Source organism: Acinonyx jubatus, chromosome B4 (genome assembly GCF_027475565.1).
Source record: "Acinonyx jubatus isolate Ajub_Pintada_27869175 chromosome B4, VMU_Ajub_asm_v1.0, whole genome shotgun sequence".
Taxonomy (NCBI): domain Eukaryota; kingdom Metazoa; phylum Chordata; class Mammalia; order Carnivora; family Felidae; genus Acinonyx; species Acinonyx jubatus.
In genome coordinates this window covers 134,196,220-134,220,223 of record NC_069387.1, presented here as the reverse complement: position 1 = coordinate 134,220,223, position 24,004 = coordinate 134,196,220, and the positions used below count along the sequence as shown (strand labels likewise).

Genomic DNA, 24,004 nt, shown 5'->3' with positions numbered 1-24,004 from the left:
CTCTCAGTACAGCAGGCAAGGCTGAACCTTGGGGACAAGCCCAGCACTCAGGACAGTCTGGGGTCCCAGAAGGAGAGGGACTCTAGGGGAGGGTCTGGGCCAGTGTCTAGGATAGGGTCCATGTGGAGACCACCTGGCTGGCGGGGCCATAAACCTGGGGGAGGGGGGGCATTTGAAGGGGCTCAAGGGAAGAAAACGAAAGCAGGGCTTCTGGGAAAGGACGCAGACAGGACGGAAAACGTTTCAACATCACATTTATTAGGAGATCTTTTCCAGTGGAAGTGATAAGTATTTACCATAGAAATTTGCAAAACCCAAGTGCAACAAATAAACTACGATTACAGATAACAGCATAATGATCACTACCGTCAGTGCTTCTGGTGAAGATGCTTTCAGCCTTTTCTCCATAGACCCACATGCACACCTTTTGTTGTTGTTGTTGCTGTTGTCATGGTTAAACCAAGACTAGGTTCATGCTCTGCACCAAGTTTCATTATCTGTTCCCCAAATAAAGACTGTGGCTCCCTGGCATTCAGTAGACTACACAGTGATGATTCCTGACAGTGGAAAATTCCAGAGCACAAACGTACCATAAGGAGGAAGGGGTTCGTTTGCTAAGGTGGTAGGAACTTGAGAATGTGTTTCCGCGCTGAGAAGAACCCTCAGCAGTGCCGGAGAGGTGAGGGCCTGTGGGGGGTGCGAGTGGGGTGGCATTTAAGGCACAGGTGGTGAGTGGAGCCTTGGCCATTTCTAAAAGAGTATTATCCTTCTTTGTCTTAGCACACATTTTCTAAAAATGATAAAACACGTGTTCATTTTCAGGAGGTTGAACCATTTCCAAAAGTAGTAAGAAAATAAGTTGCATGTCATTCTACCAGCCGTTAACAGTTGCGGTGATCAGGAAACTTGAGAATCGGGGGCTCAGGGCAAGGCGCGAGGGTATGCTCCAAATTGCCCAGGTGGGTGTGGACCCGGCCTCTCCTACCCCCAGGCCAGCTCAGCAAGGGGGACAGTGCCTTGCTCTGGGGCTCAAGAGGTGGGGAGAACCTACCGCTCACGAGCCCTTGCCTCACTTAGGGGGCAAAGCGCTCTCAGAACAGGAGCCTTGGTGCCCACATCCTGGAGACACAAGGACCCAGCAAGGAGCCACAAGCGGGGTTCTGTGCGCTGGGCGGTGGCCACGAATGTTCACAAGGAGCCTGCCTGGGAGGTCCCAATCTCCTGGCAGCTCAAGGCTCACACAGAGGCTGTTCCTAGAACCACATTCTCTTTTCAAGGGGATGTGTTTGCAAGGAAGTGCTCTGTCTGAACCTGCTGGTTCTTCAGCTGCAACATGCTTACACAGTATAGGTGACGGCTGCAGCTTTGTGAGCTGATGCTGAGGATTTTGAGCTGATCAGTGTCTTTTCTGTTCCACTCGAATGCATAAATGGAAACAGCACGTTTCACCTTGAGTCACATTACTCTGTCCTTGCTGACAAACCACACCTGGGGAGAAGGTAGGTCCCTGTCTCTTTGTCTCTGTTAAGGCTCTGGGGGTACAGAAGCGGGAAGGGGCCATTGAGGAAAAAGGGGCGCAGACCACAAGCCCCTTCTGTTGTGCTGGGCTCCTGCCTGGGGGCCCGGGATGCCTATCTGTGCACCGGATTTTTCCTAAGGCTTGCTAACACCTCACTGATTCACATAACCTATAATGCAACAGATAATAAGATTCCTGTATATTTTATGCAAAACTCTTATCACATATTTAGGCTAGGGCAAAAAAGTGTTCTAAAACTTAAGTCAGTTACTGCCTTTTAATGGCCATGACCAGCAGCGCCCTCCCTGGAGAAGGCTGCCCCCCCCACCCCACCCCCCACTGACCACCTCCTCTATGGGAGATGGGATCACGTTTCTCTTCCTTGCAGCCCCCAAGACTGCACAACGGGCAGCCCAGCCCCCAGGCACAAGCCTCCCACCACCTGTCACGACACCGGCTGTGTGAGGAACCCTGCGCTGGGAGGGCTACAAGACGGAGTTGGCAACGCCCCTCCCCACCGGGCTTCCCGTTGCCTTTTCCCAGCCAGATGAGCTGACACACACAGGCACTTACATATCAGACTTCCTTATGCTCCCGACCACCACACACACACCCTAAAGTAGCTTAGCCTGAGCCTGGCTTTTCGTAAACACAGTACATCGCTTTTGGTTTCAACAATCTGTAAATTCGGCACAGAGGCAGGACCCCACGCGTCACAGACACTGGAGCATTAGACACCAGCGTGCAAGTACCCAGGCAAAGATCAGAAAGGCCTAGCATCTATGAGAGGACGTCCTAAACTCGTCTCCTCAAATGACTCAGAAACTCGTCTGCCCTCGGAGGGTAGGGAAGTAGGGGTCTTGCCCAACCCCAGCCCCAAAAGGCCAGGCCGGACAGGAGGGTGGCGCTGCTGAGTGGCTTGGCCCCTGGACGTCCACAGGTGTGCAGGTCCGCTAGGGAGCCAGGAGGCTAGAAACGCCCTCATGTTCCCCGGGGGAAGGCCGCTGGCTGCTTGCCGGTACCTGGGGTCTGAAACACATGAAGGACACTAACTCAGGTCTTCAGTCTCGGCAAGGATGGAGGGACACCACCAGCCAAAGCTGAGCGCCCCACCGTGCACGCTCTGGGCGCCTCCGGGTGGTGGTGTCCAAAGCCACGGCGTCCCCCACACTTCCATGCTGGGGTGATGTCACCATCCTGGGATTCTAAGCCTGTGGCCCTCCCAGCCACCTGGACACTTCCCACTGGATGCCCACGGGCACAACAGAGCCCATCAGTTTCCTCACACAGACCAGCTCACCCACCAGCCTGCACCGCGTGCCATCCCCGGGCCTCCTCCTTCTGACCGGCAAGTCTGAGGTCCGACGAGAATCTACGTGACTAGGCACACACACCCCCACTTCCAGATGAAAGGGGTGCCTGCCAGACCCACACACCCACAACCAAATCATCTACCTGGCGCGTGGGGAAGAGATGCGTCACCACTCGAGAACACGTGTGCAAGGTGATCCACTGTAGCCACCGGATGTCCTCAGGAATATCTGGAAGCCACGTCACCAGTCTGCAGGGATAAAAACAAGACACAGACACAAAACACACACACACGTAGCCGCATGAAAACAAGCCCAAACAAACACAAAACCAAAACGGAAGGCGGGTATCTTACCACCATGCCCTTTGTCCAGGTAAACCGCCAGAGGCACTCCTCTAATTCTAATCTGATCAATCCCAGAAGGTGGATTAGGGACGGTCAACCAAAGACAAACCGACGTAAAAGCCCCAGAGCAAAGTTAGGTCACTCTGGGCTTGCTTTCTGGGCTCCAGAAAGCTCAAGGGGTACACGTGGAAATAAAAGAAAAAGGGCCTGGTTTGCCAGGCTTCCCCCTTGGGGCAAGGTGCCCGCTGTAGCTTACGCAGAGAATCTCGTAGCCAAGGTAGCCCAGGGTTGTGTTCGAGCCCAGCAGACTCCCCCGACCCCTGACGCCCAGGTCACCAAAAGGACCCGTGTGGTGGGCTTTGTAAACGCCTGATCAGACCCAACCCCAGGGCAGAGGTGTCGGGGAGCAGACGGCTAATTCAGTAGAGCGGGGAAGGGATCTGGACAGGTTCACCAAGGACAAGAGGACTGAGCTGGATTCTGAAGGGTGGTCTGGCCTCTAAAAGGTGGACGGAAGGCCATGCCGACCAACCCCCCTAAAAAGACCGTAAACGCCAACGTGAATCTGAAGAAAGCAGACGTGACACAAATACCCTGAATTCAAGAGTCTGCCTCATGCCCTCCCGACACACCATGAATAAAATCCCCAAATGAAAAGCGCAGACCTACAAGAGGGAGCAAACGAGAAAAGCATCGAGAAAAGAGGGGGGCTCTTCATCGAGAAAAGTGAGGCACCTTTCGGGGTGCTCCTTACAGACAGGGAGCTCCATCCCGCTCTACCAGGAGCCAGGCCACGGGGGAAGACGCTCACGTGGATTCTCCCCATCTGCAGCCAACCAGGGAGGAAGGCACAAAGCCACACAAAAACGCTCACCTCTGGACCACAGCAACGGCAGATTCCACGGGCAACGTACAAGGCAGCATCGCAAAGGACAAGATCTTAACTGGCAAGGAGTTGCAAATCCTGCTCACGCATCTCTGCTGGCTTTTAATTGCTTCACTCAGAGCTGAAAAATACAATTTGGAGGCGTGCCTCCCACCAGTGTGAACACCAAACCACCTTGTCCAGCTAGTGCTTGGAATTTCTGTGAAATACATAAATCCTGGCATACAAAGAATCACACGCATTCACAAATGAGATCCAACGGGGAGTAAGCCCAGAAGAGCCCTTCGATAGCCCACAGGACAAAGGGTTCCCAACGAACAACTCTCTTTTAAATGAGAACCATTTTTCGGGGTGCCTGGGTGGCTCAGTCGGTTGAGCGTCCGACTTCGGCTCAGGTCATGACCTCACAGTTCATGGGTTCGAGTCCTTCTTCGGGCTCTGTGCTGGCAGCTTGGAGCCTGGAGCCTGCTTCGGATTCTGTGTCTCCCCCTCTCTCTGCCCCTCCCCTGTTCACACTTTGTCTGTCTGTCTCTCTCTCTCTCTCTCAAAAATAAATAAGCATTAAAACATTTTTAACAATAGCTAGTTTTGGTGGGATACACAAACTTCCCAAATACCCCATCGACTTTATGAACTTTTCTTTGGACCTACAGCCGCACTCTGCTTCCTTCTGCCTGGAACCCTCTGGCCTGCTACCCCTCCCCTCCTTTTTTTTTGTTTGTTTGAATTTGTTTATTTATTTTGAGAGACACAGAAATGGTACGGGTGGGGGAGGGAGAGAGAGACGGAGAGAGAAAAAATCCCAAGCAGGCTCCGTGCTGCCGGTGGAGATCCCAGAACTCCTGAAACCACAAGATCATAACCCGAGCTAAAAGCAAGAGTCAGGCACTTAACCTACTAAGCCACCTGCTGTCACCCTTTTGTAATGACCTCCTGACACCTCAGATCACATTAACCCAGGCAGCTGCTGGCTTGTACGGTTATCACAGTAGGGGTGTTGGTGCCTTGGGGCAAGGGATGATGTACAGTCCGTCTTTGAATTTCCCCAAGTGCCTGATCTGAAGCTGGCTTGGGCACTCCTGTCCACCTAATAGTTGATGATGTGATAAAAATAGATCACCACTTGGGGTACCTGGGTGGCTCAGTCGGTTGGGCGTCCGACTTCAGCTCAGGTCACGATCTCACAGTCTGTGAGCTCGAGCCCCGTGTCAGGGTCTGTGCTGACAGCTGGGAGCCTGGAGCCTGCTTTGGGTTCTGTGTCTCCCTCTCTCTCTGCCCTTCCCCCACTCATGCTCTGTCTCTGTCTCAAAAATAAATAAAAACATTAAAAAAACTTAAAATATCACCGCCCAATGGAGATTCAACATTGTTGGGGAGGCAGGGAAACACCGGGGCGGGGGATCCTCAAGAAAGAAGGCTTTGAGACGGGTGGGCAGGCAAAGAACGGTTCTGAAACAACAGACCCACCCCCGTGGGCCCCGGAAATCCAGTGTGCCTGGTACTCAAAACAGCTGGAGTCAGCTTCCCTCTGGCCATGACCCCACGGGAAGAGAGACTGAGCAAGGTGCCCGAGGCGGGTGATGGGCCTGCACCTGGAGCGGGGCCCCCACACCCCGCCCTCTCCATCTCCTGCAGGGCCGGGTCACCTTCCTCCACAACACACAGGAAAGAAGCCCCTTGGGTCGCTGTCACGGGAAACGACACCGCCTGCCATCCCCGCCCCCCGAGCTGCCGGCACCTGTGGTGAGCCTGGGCGGCAGGGTCTCCAGGATGCTCTCGTCCCAGGGCAGGATGCTGACACGCAGGTGGTCCAGCAGCTCGTCTCCCTCCATCTTCGTCCCCCAGGCAGCCGCCCTCGGGGGAGACCCCGGCCTCGTGTGTTCCGAGGAGGGCACGAGGAAGCCCCACTCTTCTGGAGATAAACTCGGGCCCGGCCGAGGCCCGCTGCAGATGCCTACCAAGGGTGCGGGAAACCAGGCACCAGGTGAACTTGGGCGGCCGGGGTCACTGCTCACACACCCACCCACAGAACGACGTGGGGGCAAAGCCACGGGCCGTAGGGCCTGTTGCCAGCCAACTACGAGGCGAGGCGGGGATCCACGAGGGCAGGCGTTCCCTGCCAGGGAGAAAGAAGGGTGGGACTTTGAAGCCAGAGAGATGTGAGTTTGGCTGGCTCTGGCTTGATCACCCACTAGCTGTGTGGGCTCCACAGCCACACGAGGGGGCATGAAGGTAAAATGGGAATTCTAATTAACGTGTAACGACTGAACCACCGGCTAAGCCTGTGTCGCGGGCCCTGAGTTAGGAACTTCATAATAATCTGTTCCCAGAGGACAACCCCTACCTGGGCCAGCCTGGCTGAGGGCCCCACTTAGATCTTTAGACTCAAACCCAGCACAGAAGCTGCAAATGCCAGGCTTTGGAATTACCAAGACTCCAACCTGGGCATTCTTAATCCAAACTCCCTTTGCTACAGATGGAGAAACAGAGGCCCTGGGAGGGAGGTGGTTTGTCCAAAGTCAGCGAGTTAGGAAAGTCACTGAATCACCTGAGTGCGACCCTAAGGGGTCTGCTGCTGTCACCGATTCCCAGGTTCCCTCCAACTTCCGTCCCCAGCCCAGACGGCTCTCCAGCACTTTGGGCCCTGACATCAACTGCCTCCAGCACAAGTGGCCAAAAATGTCCCTGGGGCACTGCACACCCACCCGGCCCGCAAGGAGCAGGCCACCCTTCCCAAAGAACACGTTCCCTCCCCCTCCTGAGAGCCCTGAACCGGGGGACAGAGCATCCCCTGCCCGGGCTGCTAAAGCCAGGACCCGGGACTTCGTTCCAGATTCTTCCCCTTCCTGAATCTCTAACTGGTCATCTTTGAGCCCTGTCCCCTCGGGCCTCGCCAGTCCCCCAGAGACCAGCATCTTGCCCTCTCCACCTGCAGCCAAAGCCCTCTGCTGACCCCCCTCACTCCTGCTTCAGCAGCCCTCAGTGGCTCCCTACGGCTGCAGGCGTCAGGAGTCAGCCAGGTCCAGCCCTGCCCCTCCCCCCCTCTGCCCACCTCTCAGCGTCCCCCACCCCCTGCCACTCCAGCTACGTGCACCTTCTTCCCATCCTCCAACCAACCATGCTCTCTGTGGTCTGCAAGCCTCCTGTTCGTGTCCCCCGTGCGTAGGACGCTCCCATCCATCCCAGAGTTGCAACATGATTGACATCTTCCTGAAGCCATGCCTTCCCCCAGGCCATGCAGATCCCTCCTGCGTGATCCTACGGCATCCTGTATCTTCCTATCAGGGCACTCGGCACACGTCATCCTTCGTTTACTTATCTGACCACCAGACTAAGCTCTAGGAGGGCAGGGGCCACATCTGCCTATTCACTGTGGCATCCCTGGCACAGAGCCAATAGCTTGGCACCTAGAAGGTATATAGTCAACGCTTTCTGAGTGGACAGATACGTGTGTGTCCTTTTAACCATGACTTCTCCTTGGTCTTGGCCAAAGACTAATTCTGAGAAGCCATGCGGAAAACATACGTACTTTTATTATTTTTATTTTTTTAAAGAGGGCGCAAGCGGGGCAAAGGCAGAGAGAGAGGGAGACAGAGGAACTGAGGACCCGAAGGCGGCTCTGCACTGCCAGTGGTGAGCCTGACGCTGGGCTCCAACTCGCCAACTGTGAGATCACGGCCTGAGCCGAAGTCGGATGCTCAACTGACTGAGCCACCCAGGCGTCCCAGGAACCAACGTTTAGTATTCAAGAAAAATAGCTCCAAACACATCTAATATTGTGAGAGCCCAACTCCCATAGCCCAGACCAGCCAGATGACCCAAAGGCAGGAACCTGTCCCACAAAGGACGTCAGCTGACCTTGTGGGTGTGACCCACACCTGGCTGGAGACAACTTGGGGCTCAGGGCCGGACACCTTGCTTAACTTCCTCTCTTGTTTACCGAAACGTTCAAAATAGTTCGAGCAGAAAAGAAAAATGAACAGAACGGCTTTTGCTGTTCAGACAGGTGCCACTAAGGAAGGAGAGAGCCCTGGAACTGTGACACCCAGTGTCCCGGCCCCAGCCCTGCCGCTCAGTGAGTGCAGTGTGGCCCCTGGCTCACATCCATCTCCCCCTTTATAAAATGGGACAAAGATTTCCTCTCTCACAGCGCTAACATGCGGGGTAAGCAAGTTGCGAAGTGAAGACCCTCAGCCCTGAGTTTCTACCTAACCTCAACCTCCAGCTGCTGACTGCTAACGAAAAGCTTGTTAGAAGGACACGTCTGCCCCCCACCTCGCCCATACATACCATTCTCTTCCAAGAATCTGGTGGCGTCTAAATACCCGCGAAGGCATATCTCTCCAAGCACCTGGCAACACATCGAGTAAGGTCACTGCAGTGGAGGGGGCCGTTCCGAAGGCTCCCGAGACAAACGGAAGAACCCTCCCCACTCCGAGCTGCTCAATGGCCCAGCACAGCCCCAGAGACGCTGGACAAAGGGCTCCGTGCTCTGAAAAAGCACAAGTTCCACTTTCATGCAAGGCTGGGCTCAGAGGACATCCCCTCCGTGGAGCCTTTGCTGGTGGCCCAGCATGACGGGGGCTGGTTTCTCTGGGCCCCCTCCATCCCAAGACCAGCCTCCACCCTAACAAATACCGGGGCCCGTTCCAGCTGTCACTGGGACAGTTAACGGCAGCCGTCTCTACTCCTCCGAATACAAACCACACATGCAAACCAAGGTCCAGCCTCCCCTTGTCGCCTGGAACACACACTGTCCACACAACAGCCTACACACAGCCTTCCTTCTCCCCAGAGCACCATTCGTGTCCAGGGTTTAGACGTTTTACGCTTTGGTTTTCTGTTTTTGTTTTTTGTTTGTTTGTTTGAATATTAGGGAGGAGAAACCTCCTACAACAATCGAGAAAGATGAAACCACCAAATGTGGTGTGGTTCTTGACCACACTTGGAGATAAGAATCAGAGCCCCTTGGAGGTGGGATCTGAGCTACAGGGCTGTTTAAATCTTCCCAGGTGATTCCAGTGGTCAGAGTGGGGCAGCACTGAGCTCCCAGGACGGACACTCTTCCCTGAGTTCCTTTTCACTGGGGGGGGGGGAGCAGGGAGGGGAGGGGAGGGATCTGATTCCGTTTGTGGCAAGAGCCATTGGTAGACATCCCGGCAAATGGGGAAGCAGAGAAGAGCTGCACCCCCAAAACACACAGCCCCCAACTCACCTTGAGATCTGGAGGAAATAACGCTCGTATTAGAAGGTAGACATTCTCCGGGCAGAGGCGCAAACTGAGCTTGGTTAATTCCACGTGAAGAAAGTTTGTGGACTTGACTTTAGGGCAGATATCATACTCCCCAAAGAAGGGGGACACGGTGATGGTCGTTTTGGAATCAAAGAAGGGGATGTTGTTAGTTATTCCTCCATCCACGTATCGCTTTTATGGGGAAGAAAAAAGGACGCAGCGTCAGAAACTCCGGGCTGGTGTTTTATGTGTATTTCAGATTGTGGGGAGAGGCCTCTCAGAGCCTCAGGCTGGTATGGTGAGAAGACAAGGTTCTGGAAACTTTCCGTCAACAAATCCTCATTGAACATTTCTATGCCAGGCCAGGCTCTAGGCTGGCACTCAGGATTGCTATATCCTGTTGTGTAGTTTGTGCACCGCACAAAAAGTGCCTGGCCATGAGGCGGACAGAGGCTGGAGCCCAGCCCACATCGTGCTGGCCAAGTCTGAAGCCCAGGAGGCCACCTCTAGGTGTGCCCATATAATTTGCATGAAAGGGATCTGTTTGGGCAGGAGCTCTGTGTGCGCTGGAGACAGAGTATGATGTAGACCCTGCCGTGAAAGTGACAGAGGTCATGGGTTAGATTCCAGACCCCTCTTGCTGCTTGGAAAATCAGAACGAGCACCTTGAGGAGCTTTGGAGACCTAAATGGCCGTGAACCTGGGATCAAGGCAGCCAGAAAAACATTTTTTGTATCCACGGCCTAGTGGCATCTGGGATCAGCTACTGTGGGCATCAATTTCCCTACATCCATATCCTCCCACAACTTTAGGCTGGCACAGGCAGGTTTTGGTACAATTTGGACAAAGTCTGCACCCATCAAAGTGAAGTCTAGAATGATTCCCAAATCCAAGGCCATCACAGCTCAGCTGTCTGTGCCCACAGAGGAAGGCCTTCAAATACCACAGCCGGAAGACGCCCAGCCAATCCTTCCCGAGGCCTAAACGAGTGCAGAGAACGGCCCATGCTCAGCCACATCTTAGGCATGAAGAGATGCTCGCCTTAGGGGCACCCGTGGCGCTCAGTCAGTTGAGGGCAGACTTCGGCTCAGGTCATGATCTCACGGTTTGTGAGTTCAAGCCCTGCCTCAGGCCCTGTGCTGACGGCTCGGGGCCTGGAGCCTGCTTCAGATTGTGTGTCTCCCTCTCTCTCTGCCCCTCCCCCACTTGCACTCTGTCTCTCTCTCAAAAATAAATACACATTAAAAAAACTAACGTATTGGGGCGCCTGGGTGGCTTGGTCGGTTAAGCGTCCGACTTCGGCTCAGGTCATGATCTCACGGTCCGTGAGTTCGAGCCCCGCGTCGGGCTCTGTGCTGACAGCTCAGAGCCTGGAGCCTGTTTCAGATTCTGTGTCTCCCTCTCTCTCTGCCCCTCCCCCACTTGTGCTCTGTCTCTCTCTCTCTCTCTCTCTGTCTCTCTCAAAAATAAATAAACATTAAAAAAATAGTTAAAAAAAAACCACATATATGCCTGCAGAACAGACAGCTCGGCCTGTGTATCCCCATCCCAAGTAGGGCTCAGCAATGGGCCAAAGCACATACTTGTGGAATGGAACCAAATCCAAGCCCTGTTGGCAGCTTCTGCCCAAAGTCATGGGCCGCAAAGGGCAGAATCGGACCCACGGTGGGCTGAAACCCTCAAGCCCTGAGAATAAAGCACTACCTTAAGCAAGTAACAGACCCTTAAGCATCTGATACTTTAACCAGGGCACCGGGGACCTATCCTTGGTGCTCTGGCAAAGATTAAGTGAATCAGCTTACCTTCCAGGTAGCCAGATAATTAATTCTACATGAAGGTGGTTTTGTTTCCCCGGGCCACCTAGAAGGGGGCTATGGCTAGGGAACCTCTGTCTGAAAGGCCAAGAGAGCAAAAGACTCTGCATTTGGGGACGGGTCCCAGGCTGCCTGAAGCAAGTGCTCTGCAGGCAGGAGCTGTGCAGTTAGTTTAAAAGCAGACTCGGGGCGCCTGGGAGGCTCAGTCGCTTAAGTGTCTGACTTCAGTTCAGGTCATGATCTCACGGTCCGTGAGTTCGAGCCCCACGTGGGGCTCTGTGCTGACAGCTCAGAGCCTGGAACCTGCTTCGGATTCTGTGTCTCCCTCTCTCTCTGACCCTCCCCCGTTCATGCTGTGTCTCTCTCTGTCTCAAAAATAAATAAACATTAAAAAATAAATAAACAAATAAAAGCAGACTCGGGGTGCCCGGGAGGCTCAGTCGCTTAAGCGTCTGACTTCAGTTCAGGTCATGATCTCACGGTCCATGAGTTCGAGCCCCGTGTCGGGCTCTGTGCTGGCAGCTCAGAGCCTGGAGCTCCTTTGGAATCTGTGTCTCCCCCTCTCTCTGCCCCTCCCCTGCTCATGCTCTGTCTCCCTCTCAAAAACAAATAAACACTAAAAAAAAAAAAAAAAAAAAAAACGAAACCAAAGCAGACTCACCACGCCTCTGAAGGAAGGAGGCATTAGGCCACAGTAGAAAGGGATGAAGGAGGAACAAACCAAGGCCTGAGGAGACAAAAGGAAGTGAAATTACAGGCCAGAACAGCCTGTCTTCGATTCCCCTGGGCCAGCATGAGCCTTCTTCAAATGGACAGAGAAGCAAGCCTAGAATGCTCTTTGGAGATGGGGTGCTTGCATGAACGAGCTGAATGGGTAACAAACAAACCCTCACGCTTGTATTTCAGGCCTAAGGAGAAGCTCCTAAAACACTGTGGGTATCAACTTCCTGTCCCTTTCCCCACGGGAGAGAGCCGTACGGGGCCCTCGCAGACGGGACCCAGCGTCGCTGACTGACAGGGAAGACACCAGACAGGGGCTTTGCAAATGCTGACCTTCCTTAGAATCACGTGGCAAGCATGCCGCCCACACGCTCCACGGCCTACCCCAGGATTCTGACGTAGCAGGCTGGAGGCACCCGAGAACCTACCATCTGAACAGGCTTCTAGGTGCTGCCGATGCTGGGGGTCCAACCAGCACACTGAGGAGCATGGAGCCATGCGGCGGGAAGCAGGACCGACCCCCTGAGAGAACCCGGCTCCTGCGAGCACGGGCCACTGCTGGCTATCTAGACAAGGCTTCTGGAAACAAGGCTAAACAGAGGTTGATCCTGGCTGCTGAGATGCTACTGGTTACACGTGCCAGGCTGCTGGCTCCTATGGGGCATATTAAGTGCAATATAGTCCGAGTAACTCTGGTAAAAGGCATCAGCCAAATTAAATGGGATTTTGAGGGGCGCCTGGGTGGCTCAGTCAGTGAAGCATCCGACTTCAGCTAAGGTCACGATCTCACAGAGTTCATGGGTTCGAGCCCCACGTCGGGCTCTGTGCTGACGGCTCAGAGCCTGGAACCTGCTTCGGGTTCTGTGTCTCCCTCTCTCTCTGCCCCTCCCCTCCCCTGCTCATGCTTTGTCTCTGTCTCTCTCAAAAATAAATAAACATTTAAGAGAAAAATAAACAGGGGCGCCTGGGTGGCTCAGTCGGCTGAGCGACCGACTCCGGCTCAGGTCACGATCTCACAGCTCGTGAGTTCAAGCCCTGCGCCAGGCTCTGTGCTGACAACTCAGAGCCTGGAGCCTGCTTTGGATTCTGTGTCTCCCTCTCTCTCTGCCTCTAACCCACTCGCATTCTGTCTCTGTCTCTCTCAAAACATAAATAAACATTAAAAAAAATTTTTTTTAATAAAGAAAAGAAAAATAAATAAATAAACAGGATTTTGATACAGTAAGTGATCTTCTCCGAGCTAGACCCTTAGGCCAGAGGCGAGTAATCCCACCCTCGTGGGACCTTACTCCACATGTGCTCATCGCAGAACACACATCATGGGGATCGGGATCCTTGGAAGACGTGGTCACGAGCCACGTCTTGAAGGGGGGCAGGTAGTATTTGAAACTGAAACTGACTGCGGGCATCCAAGGTTCACCTATGCTAGGACCAGACCACCGGAGGCACACCCAGTTAACATCACCATGGGGGCAGGAAGCCAACCAGCATCCCCCCTAATCCAGTTCCCCTGCGTCTTAAGAAACGAGGCCAGTTGCCCAAGACAGCCCTCTCTGGGTTGCAGCCAAAGTGAAATCGCTTTTCTTACTGGACAATCCCCCGTGTAAGCAAACTGCTTACATCCACAACTTCGTCTTTGGACTGAAAATCAGACACCAGCACACTTTCCCCATCAGACACTCTGGTGAGTGAGACGCACATTCTGCCAGAGACGAGCGTGTGGACGTTGGCTGGCAGGTGTCTGTGGAGATGTTCTCGAATGTAGCTAGTCGCACGGAAGGACGGATGGAAGATGCCGATGTTCCGTCTCCTGGCAGCATAGACGAGGCCCATGAGCACACGCACAATCTTGTCTGGGGGGCGGCAAGACACAAATATACAAAGGATGGTGCCCCGTGGAGATGGCAGTGACCAGAAACCAGGCGGCAAGGAAGCTGCCAACTGTTTTCCAGTCCTGCACGAACACGGCAGCCACAGGCGGCTACGGAGCCCTTCCGACGCGGCTCAGTCCAATCCGAGATGTATAAACGACGCACCTGAGTTCAAAGTCTTCGTACAAAAAAAAAAAAAAATCTAATAAGATATGTCATTAATAATGTTTTTATATCGATTAGCTGTGAAAACGAAAATGATAGGCTGGCTGTATTAGGATGAATGACATTTTCATTTCAATTGTATCTTTCGCTTTTTTTCAGCTCGGTGGCTGGGAAAATGTGAAACAGCACACGCAGCTGCACTGTCTTTCTATTGGACACTGCGGGCCCAGGTTCCCGCCGCGGGAACAGGCCCCCAGAGGCCCAGGGGAGCTCGCTCTCACCTACACGCCCCCAAAGCCCGAAGCGGGAACTCCTCAGGAAGGGAGCATCAGCACAAAGGACCTACCTAACACTGCAGGAAGCAGAGAATGAGTGCAGGCTGGGGCCCCAGTGCGAAGCCTGCCTCCAGCTCCTACTAGCCGAGCGACCTCAGAAAGTCGCTTCACTGCCTCTCTCCGTCCAGATTGTGCACGTTTTCACTTTGGGGACAGAGGGGATTAGATACACTACCATCTGTAAGGTACTTAACCCAGAGAAGGCTCCTCGTAAAGGACTAGATTTAATCTTCAGGCTCTGACACCAGGATTACCGCTGTCCAGTGGACATGGGCCACACTCGTGCTCCGTCCAACCTCACTCAGCGGCCTGGACCACTCTGGCTGATTTGCACGGCGCTGGCGTGGCAGGACCACGAGTCCCCACCCTGACCCCTGGGTCATAAATCCTGAGATGCGGAAGGACAGACATAAGCCAGCCCGTCTTGGCCCACCTCTGACCTCAGCTCAACTCTCCCGACACGTGTGGCCCCACGGAGCCCAGGTGGAAGGGGCAAAGTTGCACACAGCTGGCACATTCTGCCTGCCCTTCCTGCCAAGCACCTGGCTTAGAAGCACTCACGGGAACTCTTTCCAAGTTGCAGCCCTAGGAAACTTTCCTCAGTGGTCCCCAAATGAGACAGGAGGTTAAAGCAGGGCTCCTGCCCAAACCTCCAGACCCCACTTTCCAAGGATCTGGTGGTCCCCAAGCCTCCCCCTGTTCTACAGGGCACAGACCAGGACTGCACCTGTCCTCTGCCAGTTAGGAACCCTCTCTATACTAGAGTCAGCACAGGCCACCTTGACACACAAAGGCCGTCTTTTATCACTCCCGAAGCCCAGAGTGTGCCGACTGGCTATGCGGCCACACGAATCCTCCCTGAGGCCACAATTCCTGCCCTTTGCTCCCCTCCCTGTCAGTGGAGAAGCCAGCTGGGGCCTCTCTCCTAATCCCCACCTCCCAGTCAGCCCAAGGCCTGCTCACTGATCCTATCTAATTGCAGGGGATTCTTGGTCACCGGGATCAAAGTCATTCCCTGCTGGTGGAGTCTAACAGTCCCCATTCCCGGGAAAGGCAAAGAATAAACTGCTAAGGAAGTTGAGCAGGGGCCAGTGAGGTGCACGGTCTTCCGGTCTGGGGATCTCTGGGTGCCAACAGCTCTAGCTGCCACCAGTCCCAGGTCCTGTCCCCTGGCTCAGAACCCTAGGCCACACCCTAGTTTGGCCCAGCTGGGCACAAGCTCTACATCTGTCCCTCCCACAACTACCCACATACATAGATGTTTCATTAGCACAAGATTCAAATGCACAGGACCTCATTTCCAGCGGCACTGAGCAGGGTGGGGTGGGTGGAAGGATGGCATGGGGGATGTCCAGGGATCTACCCCAGCCCCTAGGAACGATATCTAGCACTCCCCCAATACACACACACACACACACACACACACACACACACACACAACATGCGCCCCACCCGGCCTTGTCCCTTTAACCTCAAATCAGCAAACCTGCCCAGGAAAACTCTGGAGGGTTGTCCTCCCCGTGAAAGGCTATCCAGCCCCCAGGAGGTGGGACGGAGGGGGGGATGTCCCCAATCCCTGTAGTCACCAGAGCGAAGAAGGCTCCCCCCACCCACCCACCCACCCACGGGTCAGAGGCCAACGCCCTGCTCCTGGGGGCAGGCCCGCCCTGCTCCGGACCCAGGGCAAATCGCCCAAAGCTTTGTGAGCTGATGGGGACCATAGGGGCCAGCTTCACCCTCGACGCCCCATCCCCGGTCCTGCTCCCTCCTCCGCGTCGCTCCAGATGAGCCCACTCTCAGTGCCGGGGCGAAGGGCTTCCCGCAAGCCCGGGCGCCAGGGCGGGGTTGGGGTGGGGATGCGCTCGGGGTTCCCACGCCCACGGCAGCCAACCCCAGGCGCGTCCCCCTCCCAGGCTGGCGAGTGAGCCACCCGCCGGCGCAGGGCGAGAGGACACTTCGGAGGAAGCCTCTGTCCGGGCAGGGGCCCCGGGGATGCACCCCGCGGTGTCCGCGTCCATTGTCAGCTCCACCGGGCGCCCCGCGACCCGTCCCCGCGCGGAGCCGCGGCGGCGGCCCGGGACATACCTAGGGGGATCCCAGCGAGGAAAGTGACGCAGTGCAGCGCCCCGGCCGAGGAGCCGAAAAACATGCGCGCGTCGCGGAGGAGGTGCGGGGCGCGCTCGCTCAGGCAGCTTGTCACCCCGATGTGGTAGACGCCCAGGAAGCCGCAGCCCGAGAAGGACAGGCTCCAGTCGCGCCTGGGGTCGTACATAGCGGCGGCGCTCCGGGGGCCCCGCGCGGGGGCTCTCGGGTCCGCGCGCGCCGCGGACGGCCGTCCAGGTCCGGGGCCGCGGTCCGCCCTGCACCGCCGGCGCCCGCGCGCGCTCCCGGGGCGGCCTCCACGCCGCGGCTCAAGCAGTCCCTGCGTGACGTCAGCCCGGCAGCCCCGCCCCCTCGGGCCATGCAAATGAGGGGCCGCCAGAGCTCTAGGGGAGGGGGGAGGGGGGAGGAGGGAGAGGGGGGAGAGGGGAGGGCGTAGGGGGGAAGGGGGGAGGGGGAGGGGAGGGGGAGGGGGAGGGGAGGGGGAGGGGGTGCTCCTGGGTCTCGGCTCGGGAGGCAGGGCCGGGGGCGGGGACGGAGAAGAGAAGAGGACCTTGCCCCCAGGTCTGCGGAGGAGGGAAATTTTCCATCCCCAAGTGGCCCTGCACGTCCTGGAGAGAAACCGCTCCCTTTCCCCGTTCCTTCCCATCCCTTAAGTCAGCGACAAGTAGCAGTTGCCCTCTTAGCTCCTTGGGATCCTGTGATACTATCTTTTCCCTTTTCACACGGGACCTCGAACCTCCAGCAGGCACCAACATCTCAACAGAGTGGAAGGTCTTTGCTTGATTTTCCTGCCGTTTTTGTTTGTTTGCTTGCTTGTTTTTTGTGTGATGCCTTCACTTCCTGGCAAGTGGTAGAGATTTTTCGTTGAGTGATACTGACATGAGGTTTCCGTTCCACCGTGTCATGGATAAGTTGAAGTTGGGGATAACCGGTGCTGGGGAGGGAGTTTGCGGGCATCTTTAGGAAGTGCCAAAAATGCCCCCTGACCCTTGTGCCCTGCACAGAGCATTTCCACAGCAGCCTGTGCAGGGAGGTTAGGCATCTGTCCGGAGCCAGAAGTCTGGGTCTCCCGGGCCATCCTACTTCCCTGTCGATGTGGACAGAGAAACCTCCTCCCTTCTCTACAGACGGGGGCGTGGAGTACAAGGAGTGTGGGCTTTGGAATCAGGTCACCCCTCCCTTTCTGTGCCTCAGTGTCCTCATCTGAAAATGACAGGCTTCCTGTCAGGATTCAAGATGTCACTCGTGGGGGCGCCTGGGTGGCTCAGCCAGTTAAGCATGGGACTTTGGCTCAGGTCATGATCTCACGGTTTGTGGGTTCAAGCCCCGCATCGGGCTCTGTGCTGACAGCTCAGAGCCCGGAGCCTGCTTGGGATTCTGTGTCTCCCTCTGTCTCTGCCCCTACCCGGCTCCTGCTCTGTCTCTCTCTGTCTCTCTCTCTCTCTCAAAAATAAATAAACGTGAAAAAAATATCAAAATACCACTTGTGAAGCGCCTGGACATGTGGACTGTGCATGACCTCCCCACCCACAAACCTTCCTGAGCCCGAGACATCCCCTGCTTTGCTGAGCCTGTGCCCGTGGGAGTGGGGAGCTGGGAACAGGGCAGGGAATTGCACAATGTGCTCCTTCCCAGCTGGGGTCAGACAGGGCGATGTCCAACCTTCTTGTTTCAACTCCTCTGTTGTAAACAGGTGTTCTTCTTGTGGCCTGCTGATTCATGGATGGATTTCACATTTTTGTGCTTTTTGTTGCTGATATTGCTATCTAAAATGGCTCCACACATGATGCTGAAGGGCTGTCTGGTGTTCCCGAGTCCGAGAAGGCTGTGCGTGCCTTGCAGAGAAAATACCCGCATTAGATACGATTCGTCCAGGCACAGGTTACAGTGCTGGTGGTGGCTCTGAGTTCAATATTAATGAGTCATCTAGATACATATATATTTCTATATAATATATACTTCTGTTTTTATTTTTTTATTTTTTTTTATTTTTTTTTTTAATGTTTATTTATTTTGGGGACAGAGAGAGACAGAGCATGAATGGGGGAGGGGCAGAGAGAGAGGGAGACACAGAATCGGAAGCAGGCTCCAGGCTCTGAGCCATCAGCCCAGAGCCTGACGCAGGGCTCGAACTCACAGACCGTGAGATCGTGACCTGAGCTGAAGTCGGACACTTAACCGACTGAGCCACCCAGGCGCCCCTATACTTCTGTTTTTAAACGGAAAACACGCGTAACTTAAAGGTTCTGTATTGATGGGTTGGCAAAAGTGTTAACGACCAGAGGCACATAGGAACTCAACCCTGTATCTCCTATAGGAACAATTCAGGGGTCACTGATTAAGCATAAGCATAATTCACAGCGATAGAACCACTGTGAATAACGAAGACTGGCTGTACTTCACCGAAACTCCGTGAAGGGGAGCAGGTGGGTTCTGTGGACCCTGGGGGTTCTTTCCTCCATAGAACCAAAAGCGCAGAGTTGTCTGCTCTGACGGTGCTCGCTCAGTCCCTTCACCTCCTCCTGCAGGGCTGGGCAAAATGAGAGCAGGCATCCTTCACCCAGTTAAGAAACCCCAACATCCGGGGACTGAGCCTGAGGGTTTGGCTTCTCTATCAACCTACCAGGTGTCCTGATCCTTTTTCTGTGCTCCCCTTGGTGCCCCTGACTTGCTTCTGACCCTTCTGCCTCCATATTCCTTGCTCAGCATTTTCTAACCGCCACCGGTGGCCTCAGGGAAGGCGTTCCCCTGATCAGCCCAGCGTCAGCCTCCCTTCACCTCCCTCAGCCCCCACCCTGGGCTCAGCCTCCTGAGCTTTGGCTGAAATTCACACTTTTCTCCTTCCCCTCCTCCTCCTCCAACGCCTCCTTCTTTAGCTTTGTAGTGAAATGTACCAAGCATAAAATTGACCATTTTAATACATTTTTCATGTTTATTTTTGAGAGAGAGAGAGAGAGAGAGAGAGCGAGCGCATGCGCACAAGAGCAGGGAAGGAGCCGAGAGAGAGGGAGACAGAATCCGAAGCAAGCTCAGAACTGTCAGCACAAAGCCCAGCGCAGGGTTCCACCCCATGAACTGTGAGATCATGACCTGAGCTGGTCGGATGTTCAGCCGACTGAACTGCCCAGGCGCCCCTTAATACTTTTTAACAGCTCAGTGGCACTAAGTACCTTCACAATGTATGCAGCCAACACCACTGTCCGTTTCAGGACTTTTTCATCTCCTAGAACAGAAACTCTGGCCCCATTAAACATTTCCCTCTTCCATTCCCCACAGCCCCTGGCACCCACCATTTCATTTTCTGTCTCTGTGGATTTGATACCCAAGGGACCTCAAAGAAGCAGAATCACACAGCATCTGCCCATTTGTGACGGGCTTATTTCGCTGAACACCATGTCCTCAAGTTTCAATGACGCAGGTGTCAGAATCTCCTTCCTCTTTAAAGCCGAATAGTGTCCATTGTACGTATCGATGGGGTTCAGAACACACCCCCCCAGAATATAGCTTCTTGGCGTAGTGAATATTTTCAGCTGAAGGAATCTGAGAAATGGCAGCTACGGGGACTCTGACCCACCCTGAAGCGGGTCTCAGACCCTCACGTGGGAGGTGGCTTCCCCTATGCCCGGAGGAGAGGAGCCTGCTTGTCTGCAACGATTCGGGGACAGAGGAATCTGAGCCAATGGGCCCTGCTAAGTTTCCAGCCGTGTTCACAACACTTACCTCTTACCCTTTGTCCTCCCATATTTTTCCACGACTTTCCACTCTTCGTTAAACTGAGCATTAAAACACTCAGGTTGAACCCTTCCTTTGGGTATTCATTTCTTTGTTGTTGTTTTTTAATGTTTATTTATTTTTGAGAGAGAGAGAGAACAGGCAGGGGAGGGGCAGAGAGAGGGAGACAGAGGATCCGAAGCAGGCTCCACACTGTGATCGCAGAGCCCAATGCGGGGCTTGAACCCAAGAGCCGTGAGATCATGACCTGAGCCAAAGTCAGATGCTTAACCGACGGAGCCACCCAAGTGCCTTTGGGTCTTCATTTCTAGATGAAGCCTCCTGTGTCACATTACTTATATTAATGCATAACTATGCTTCTCTCACAAATCTGTCCCAGTCGGGAACTGAAGAAGAGATTTCTCCTGCCTTCGGTACATTCCGTGTATGCGCATGCATTCACATGATTCCCTCCCGCATCTCCAGTAAACACCTCTCTTGCTCCATCCCGGTCCCAGGACCCCACTCTTCAACCCTGGTCCTCAGGGATGACATAATTTTCAGGTGTGTCCCTGTCCCCAGAACGGGATCCGGGAAGTCCTGTGTCATCCATGCATTCCCCCAATTGTCCTGGCTCCTGGGGAATAGGACAGTCCCCGATGGCCGTGTTGGGAGGGCATGGAATCGGCTCTGGGAGACCTGGGCGACGCCAAAGGTCTAGTCACTGAGCCGTGGGGAAGTCAGACGGACGTTCCCTGCCACACACAGAGGCTTCGTAGCTGCCGACCAGCATTGCCCGCCTGCCAGAGATGATGCTGTGCACACAGCCTGGCCTCCCCAGCCAGCCCCTCGCGGTGTCTATTGAGTGAATGAGTAAGTGAACGAATGAGGGAATGAACGCTAAAGCGCCCTCCTTTCCCTTGTCCTGGCTACACACGGACGCTCCTCCAAGTTTAACCACCTTCACAGACCTCCACGTTTTCTTCACTATTCGTTAGTAGCCTAGGTGTGGTCTTAGACGGATTCTTCCGGAAGCCGACCCAGAGACCAGGATTTGAGTGCCAGGTGATCCCAGGAGACACTGGGGAGGGGGGGGGGGGGTGCAAGGTTGGGGTCTCAGAGGCAGGAGATCACTCTGGGTAAACGGGGCTCACTCGCACTGGGGTCCTCGAACAGAAACAACACGCCATAGGGAGCAGATAGGAGGGTTTTTTTTTCATTTTTTTAATGTTTATTTATTTTTGACAGAGAGCGAGCAAGCATGAGTGGGGGAGGGGCAGAGAGAGAGGGAGACCCAGAATGCAAAGCAGGCTCCAGGCTCTGAGCTGTCATCGCAGAGCCCGACGCGGGGCTCGAACTCACGGACCGCGAGATCATGACCTGAGCTGAAGTCGGAGGCTTAACGCTTAACCGACTGAGCCACCCAGGCGCCCCACAGATAGAAGGTTTTTAAAGGCAGCAGGGGGCAGATAAAGGAAATGGTTTCCAAAGAATGCATTGTTTCTGGGCCCGTTTAAGGGGAGTGGAACCTGTCAAATGGGCAGATCACCTCACTACTGCTGAGCAGGTAATGCTGGGTTAACTGGTTGAGGGCTATATTCCTGGGAGAGGCTGAAATTGAAATTAGCTCAGGTATGAAGTCTTTGTTTGATGATCTGGGCTTAGCACAAGTGACTCCATTTCGAGCTTGTTATTTCTTCTTAACGCAAGAGGACGTGGCAGAGGGCCGCTGGCTGGGGGGCGAGACACTGTTAGCTGCAGGGGGGCGGGGAGGGAGAGCCAGGGAAGCCTTCTTGGAGTGTGGGTACCCTCAGAACAGATGGGATCAGAAGCAAGAGCCTTGTGACAAGGGGAGGGAGGGAGCCAGCCAGAGGGAGACAGGTGAATTGGGTAAGCGAAGTTGCAAGTTTAAGACCAGGCAAAAGGTCTCCAAAGCAGGGAGACAGGAAGATAAGGAGAGGAGGAGGCGGAATCTAGGGGACCAGTAGGAGTCCCCATGTGATACCTGCTGCAACAGAGAAGCTGAGGGTTTAGGCAGGGGAGTGGCAATCTTATTTACAAAGCAGGGAGAGCCACCTAGCGGAATTCGGCAGGCTGGTGAACTTGGACGGGAAAGAAGTACCTTTTCATTTTCACTGCGTCTAACTGCAATGTAGTATTTCCTTCACACGCAAATGTAGGGAACAAACCACAGTAGTGTTATTAGAATTACCTGCAACTTTAGGGGCGCCTGGGTGGTTTGGTCGGTGAAGCGTCCAACTTCTGCCAGGTCATGATCTCACGGTCCGTGAGTTCAAGCCCTGTGTCAGTTCAAGTCCCCTCCTGGAGTTCAAGTGAGTTCAGTTCAAGTGAGTTCAAGCCCCTCCTGGAGACTGCTTCAGGTTCTATGCCCCCCCCCCCACCCCCTGCCCTCTCTTTCTGTGCCCCCCGCGCTCGCACTCTGTGTGTCTCTCTCTCTCAAAAATAAACATTTAAAAAATTAAACTAGGGGCACCTGGGTGGCTCAGTTGGTGAAGCATCCAACTTTGGCTCAGGTAATGATGTCACGGTTTGTGAGTTTCTGCCCCATGTTGGGCTCTGTGCTGACACCTCGGAGCCTGGAGCCTGTTTTGGATTCTGTGTCTCCCTCTCTCTCTGCCCCTTCCCCACTCACACTGTCTCTCTCTCTCTCTCTTTCTCTCTCTCTCTCTCTCAAAAACAAATAAACATTTAAAAAATCAAATTAAAAAAAATAGAATCACCCGCGACTTTGTTCCTAACGGAAGTCACCGATCTTTTTTATTGCATTGCAGTTGTGGATCTGAGATGATATTTACACTTGTGGGTTTGAAATCCTGGTGTCTGAGAAGACCCCAGGTGTGAGAGCTTATTTAATGCACGGACAAAGAAGCACATCTGCTCTCATAGCCACGATTAAAACAGATTTTGATGACTGGATTCAAAACCAAGTGGTTTCCTTTGTGATTCCACGAATTTCATCTCACGTGTTGAAAAACCTTCCTCTGAGAAGGGGTGGCCGTGGGGGTGGGTTGCCGGCCACCTGCAGGGCAGGGGCCCCGGAAGAGGTGGGGCCAGTCACGGGCAGCTATTCAGGGGGTGCTTGCACGAGGGGGCCGGAGCTGGCGACGGAGGGGTGGGTGGGCTACTTGGGCAGCAGAGAAGAGTGGACCTGGCTGGTGGATGGAGGCGAATCCAGAAGGGCAAATGGGGGTCCCGCGTCTGGCGCGCTGAGCTCTCTGAGCCCCGCGAGCCTGCTGGACAGCCCAACGCAGATATCAGGTTAACACGATTTCGGGGGGGTTGGGGTATAGAGGTGGTAGTTAGAGCCCGGACACCAGAGGAGACCGTCCAGGAGGGGTAATAGAGAAACAGGGCAGGCCCACATGGGGGGAGGTGCTGGAGGGAAGAGAGAGACAGCCTAGAGAGCAGGTGTCACAGAGAAGAACCGTGGAGGTGGCCTTGGCACACGGGACAAAAACCGGTTGGGGACGGTGGGGGAGGAAAGCGTGGGGACAGCTGGCGGAGTCAGCTCCTTGAAGAAGCTGGAGTGGAGAAGGAGGGAGGGAGGGCAGTCAAGAGGGGCTTTTTGAAAGAGCTGGTGTTGGGGGCGCCTGGGAGGCTCAGTCGGTTAAGCGTCTGACTTTGGCCCAGGTCATGATGTCCCTGTTCATGGGTTCCAGCCCCACGTCAGGCTCTGTGCTGACAGCTCGGAGCCTGGAGCCTACTTTGGATACTGTGTCCCCCTCTCTCTCTGTCCCTCCCCTGCTCGCAATCTGTCTCTCTCTCCTCTCTCTCAAGAATAAACATTAAAAACTTTTTTTAAATAATAAAAAATAAAATAAAAAGCTGGTGTTTTTTATGCAGGCGAGAACGGTCAAGGAGAGAGGGCTGCATTGTACAGAAGATGAGGAGGACGTTGCTGGGCAGGTTCTTGGAGAAAAGGACCCAGTGGGAGGAAGAAGCTTTCCAGAGGCCATTGACTTTGGACGG

At 54.5% G+C, this 24,004-nt stretch overlaps 1 protein-coding gene and 1 long non-coding RNA gene across 2 annotated transcripts; both read right to left on the bottom strand.

The window, feature by feature from the left end:
• Window positions 1-237: 237 nt before the first annotated feature.
• PNPLA3 (patatin like phospholipase domain containing 3) lies at window positions 238-16,608 on the bottom strand. The gene is made up of 9 exons (XM_027070514.2): window positions 16,286-16,608; window positions 13,450-13,682; window positions 11,771-11,836; window positions 9,278-9,487; window positions 8,353-8,413; window positions 5,801-6,016; window positions 4,051-4,183; window positions 2,975-3,080; window positions 238-2,548 (listed from the first exon to the last, which is right to left on the bottom strand). Exons 1-9 carry the CDS (start codon window positions 16,470-16,472, stop codon window positions 2,501-2,503), a joined length of 1,260 nt encoding a protein of 419 aa, XP_026926315.2. The 5' UTR covers window positions 16,473-16,608; the 3' UTR covers window positions 238-2,500.
• Window positions 16,609-16,832: 224 nt separating this feature from the next.
• Window positions 16,833-23,790, bottom strand: LOC106967324 (uncharacterized). Its single transcript, XR_001428925.3, has 3 exons — window positions 22,227-23,790; window positions 17,966-18,138; window positions 16,833-17,143 (listed from the first exon to the last, which is right to left on the bottom strand). It is a non-coding gene; the product is annotated as an uncharacterized LOC106967324 (long non-coding RNA).
• Between the last annotated feature and the right edge of the window lie 214 nt (window positions 23,791-24,004).

What these genes read in the sequence shown, in the direction of transcription:
- PNPLA3 (XM_027070514.2), bottom strand. Translation starts at nt 16,472, where the DNA reads ATGTACGACCCCAGGCGCGACTGGAGCCTGTCCTTCTCGGGCTGCGGC. An exon ending in CAGATTCTTGGAAGAGAATG is followed by an intron (nt 6,017 to 8,352) that starts GTATGTATGGGC and finishes CACCCTTGGTAG; the next exon opens with GCATCTGCAGCGGGCCTCGG. An exon ending in ATCTCTTCCCCACGCGCCAG is followed by an intron (nt 2,549 to 2,974) that starts GTAGATGATTTG and finishes CATGTGTTTCAG; the next exon opens with ACCCCAGGTACCGGCAAGCA.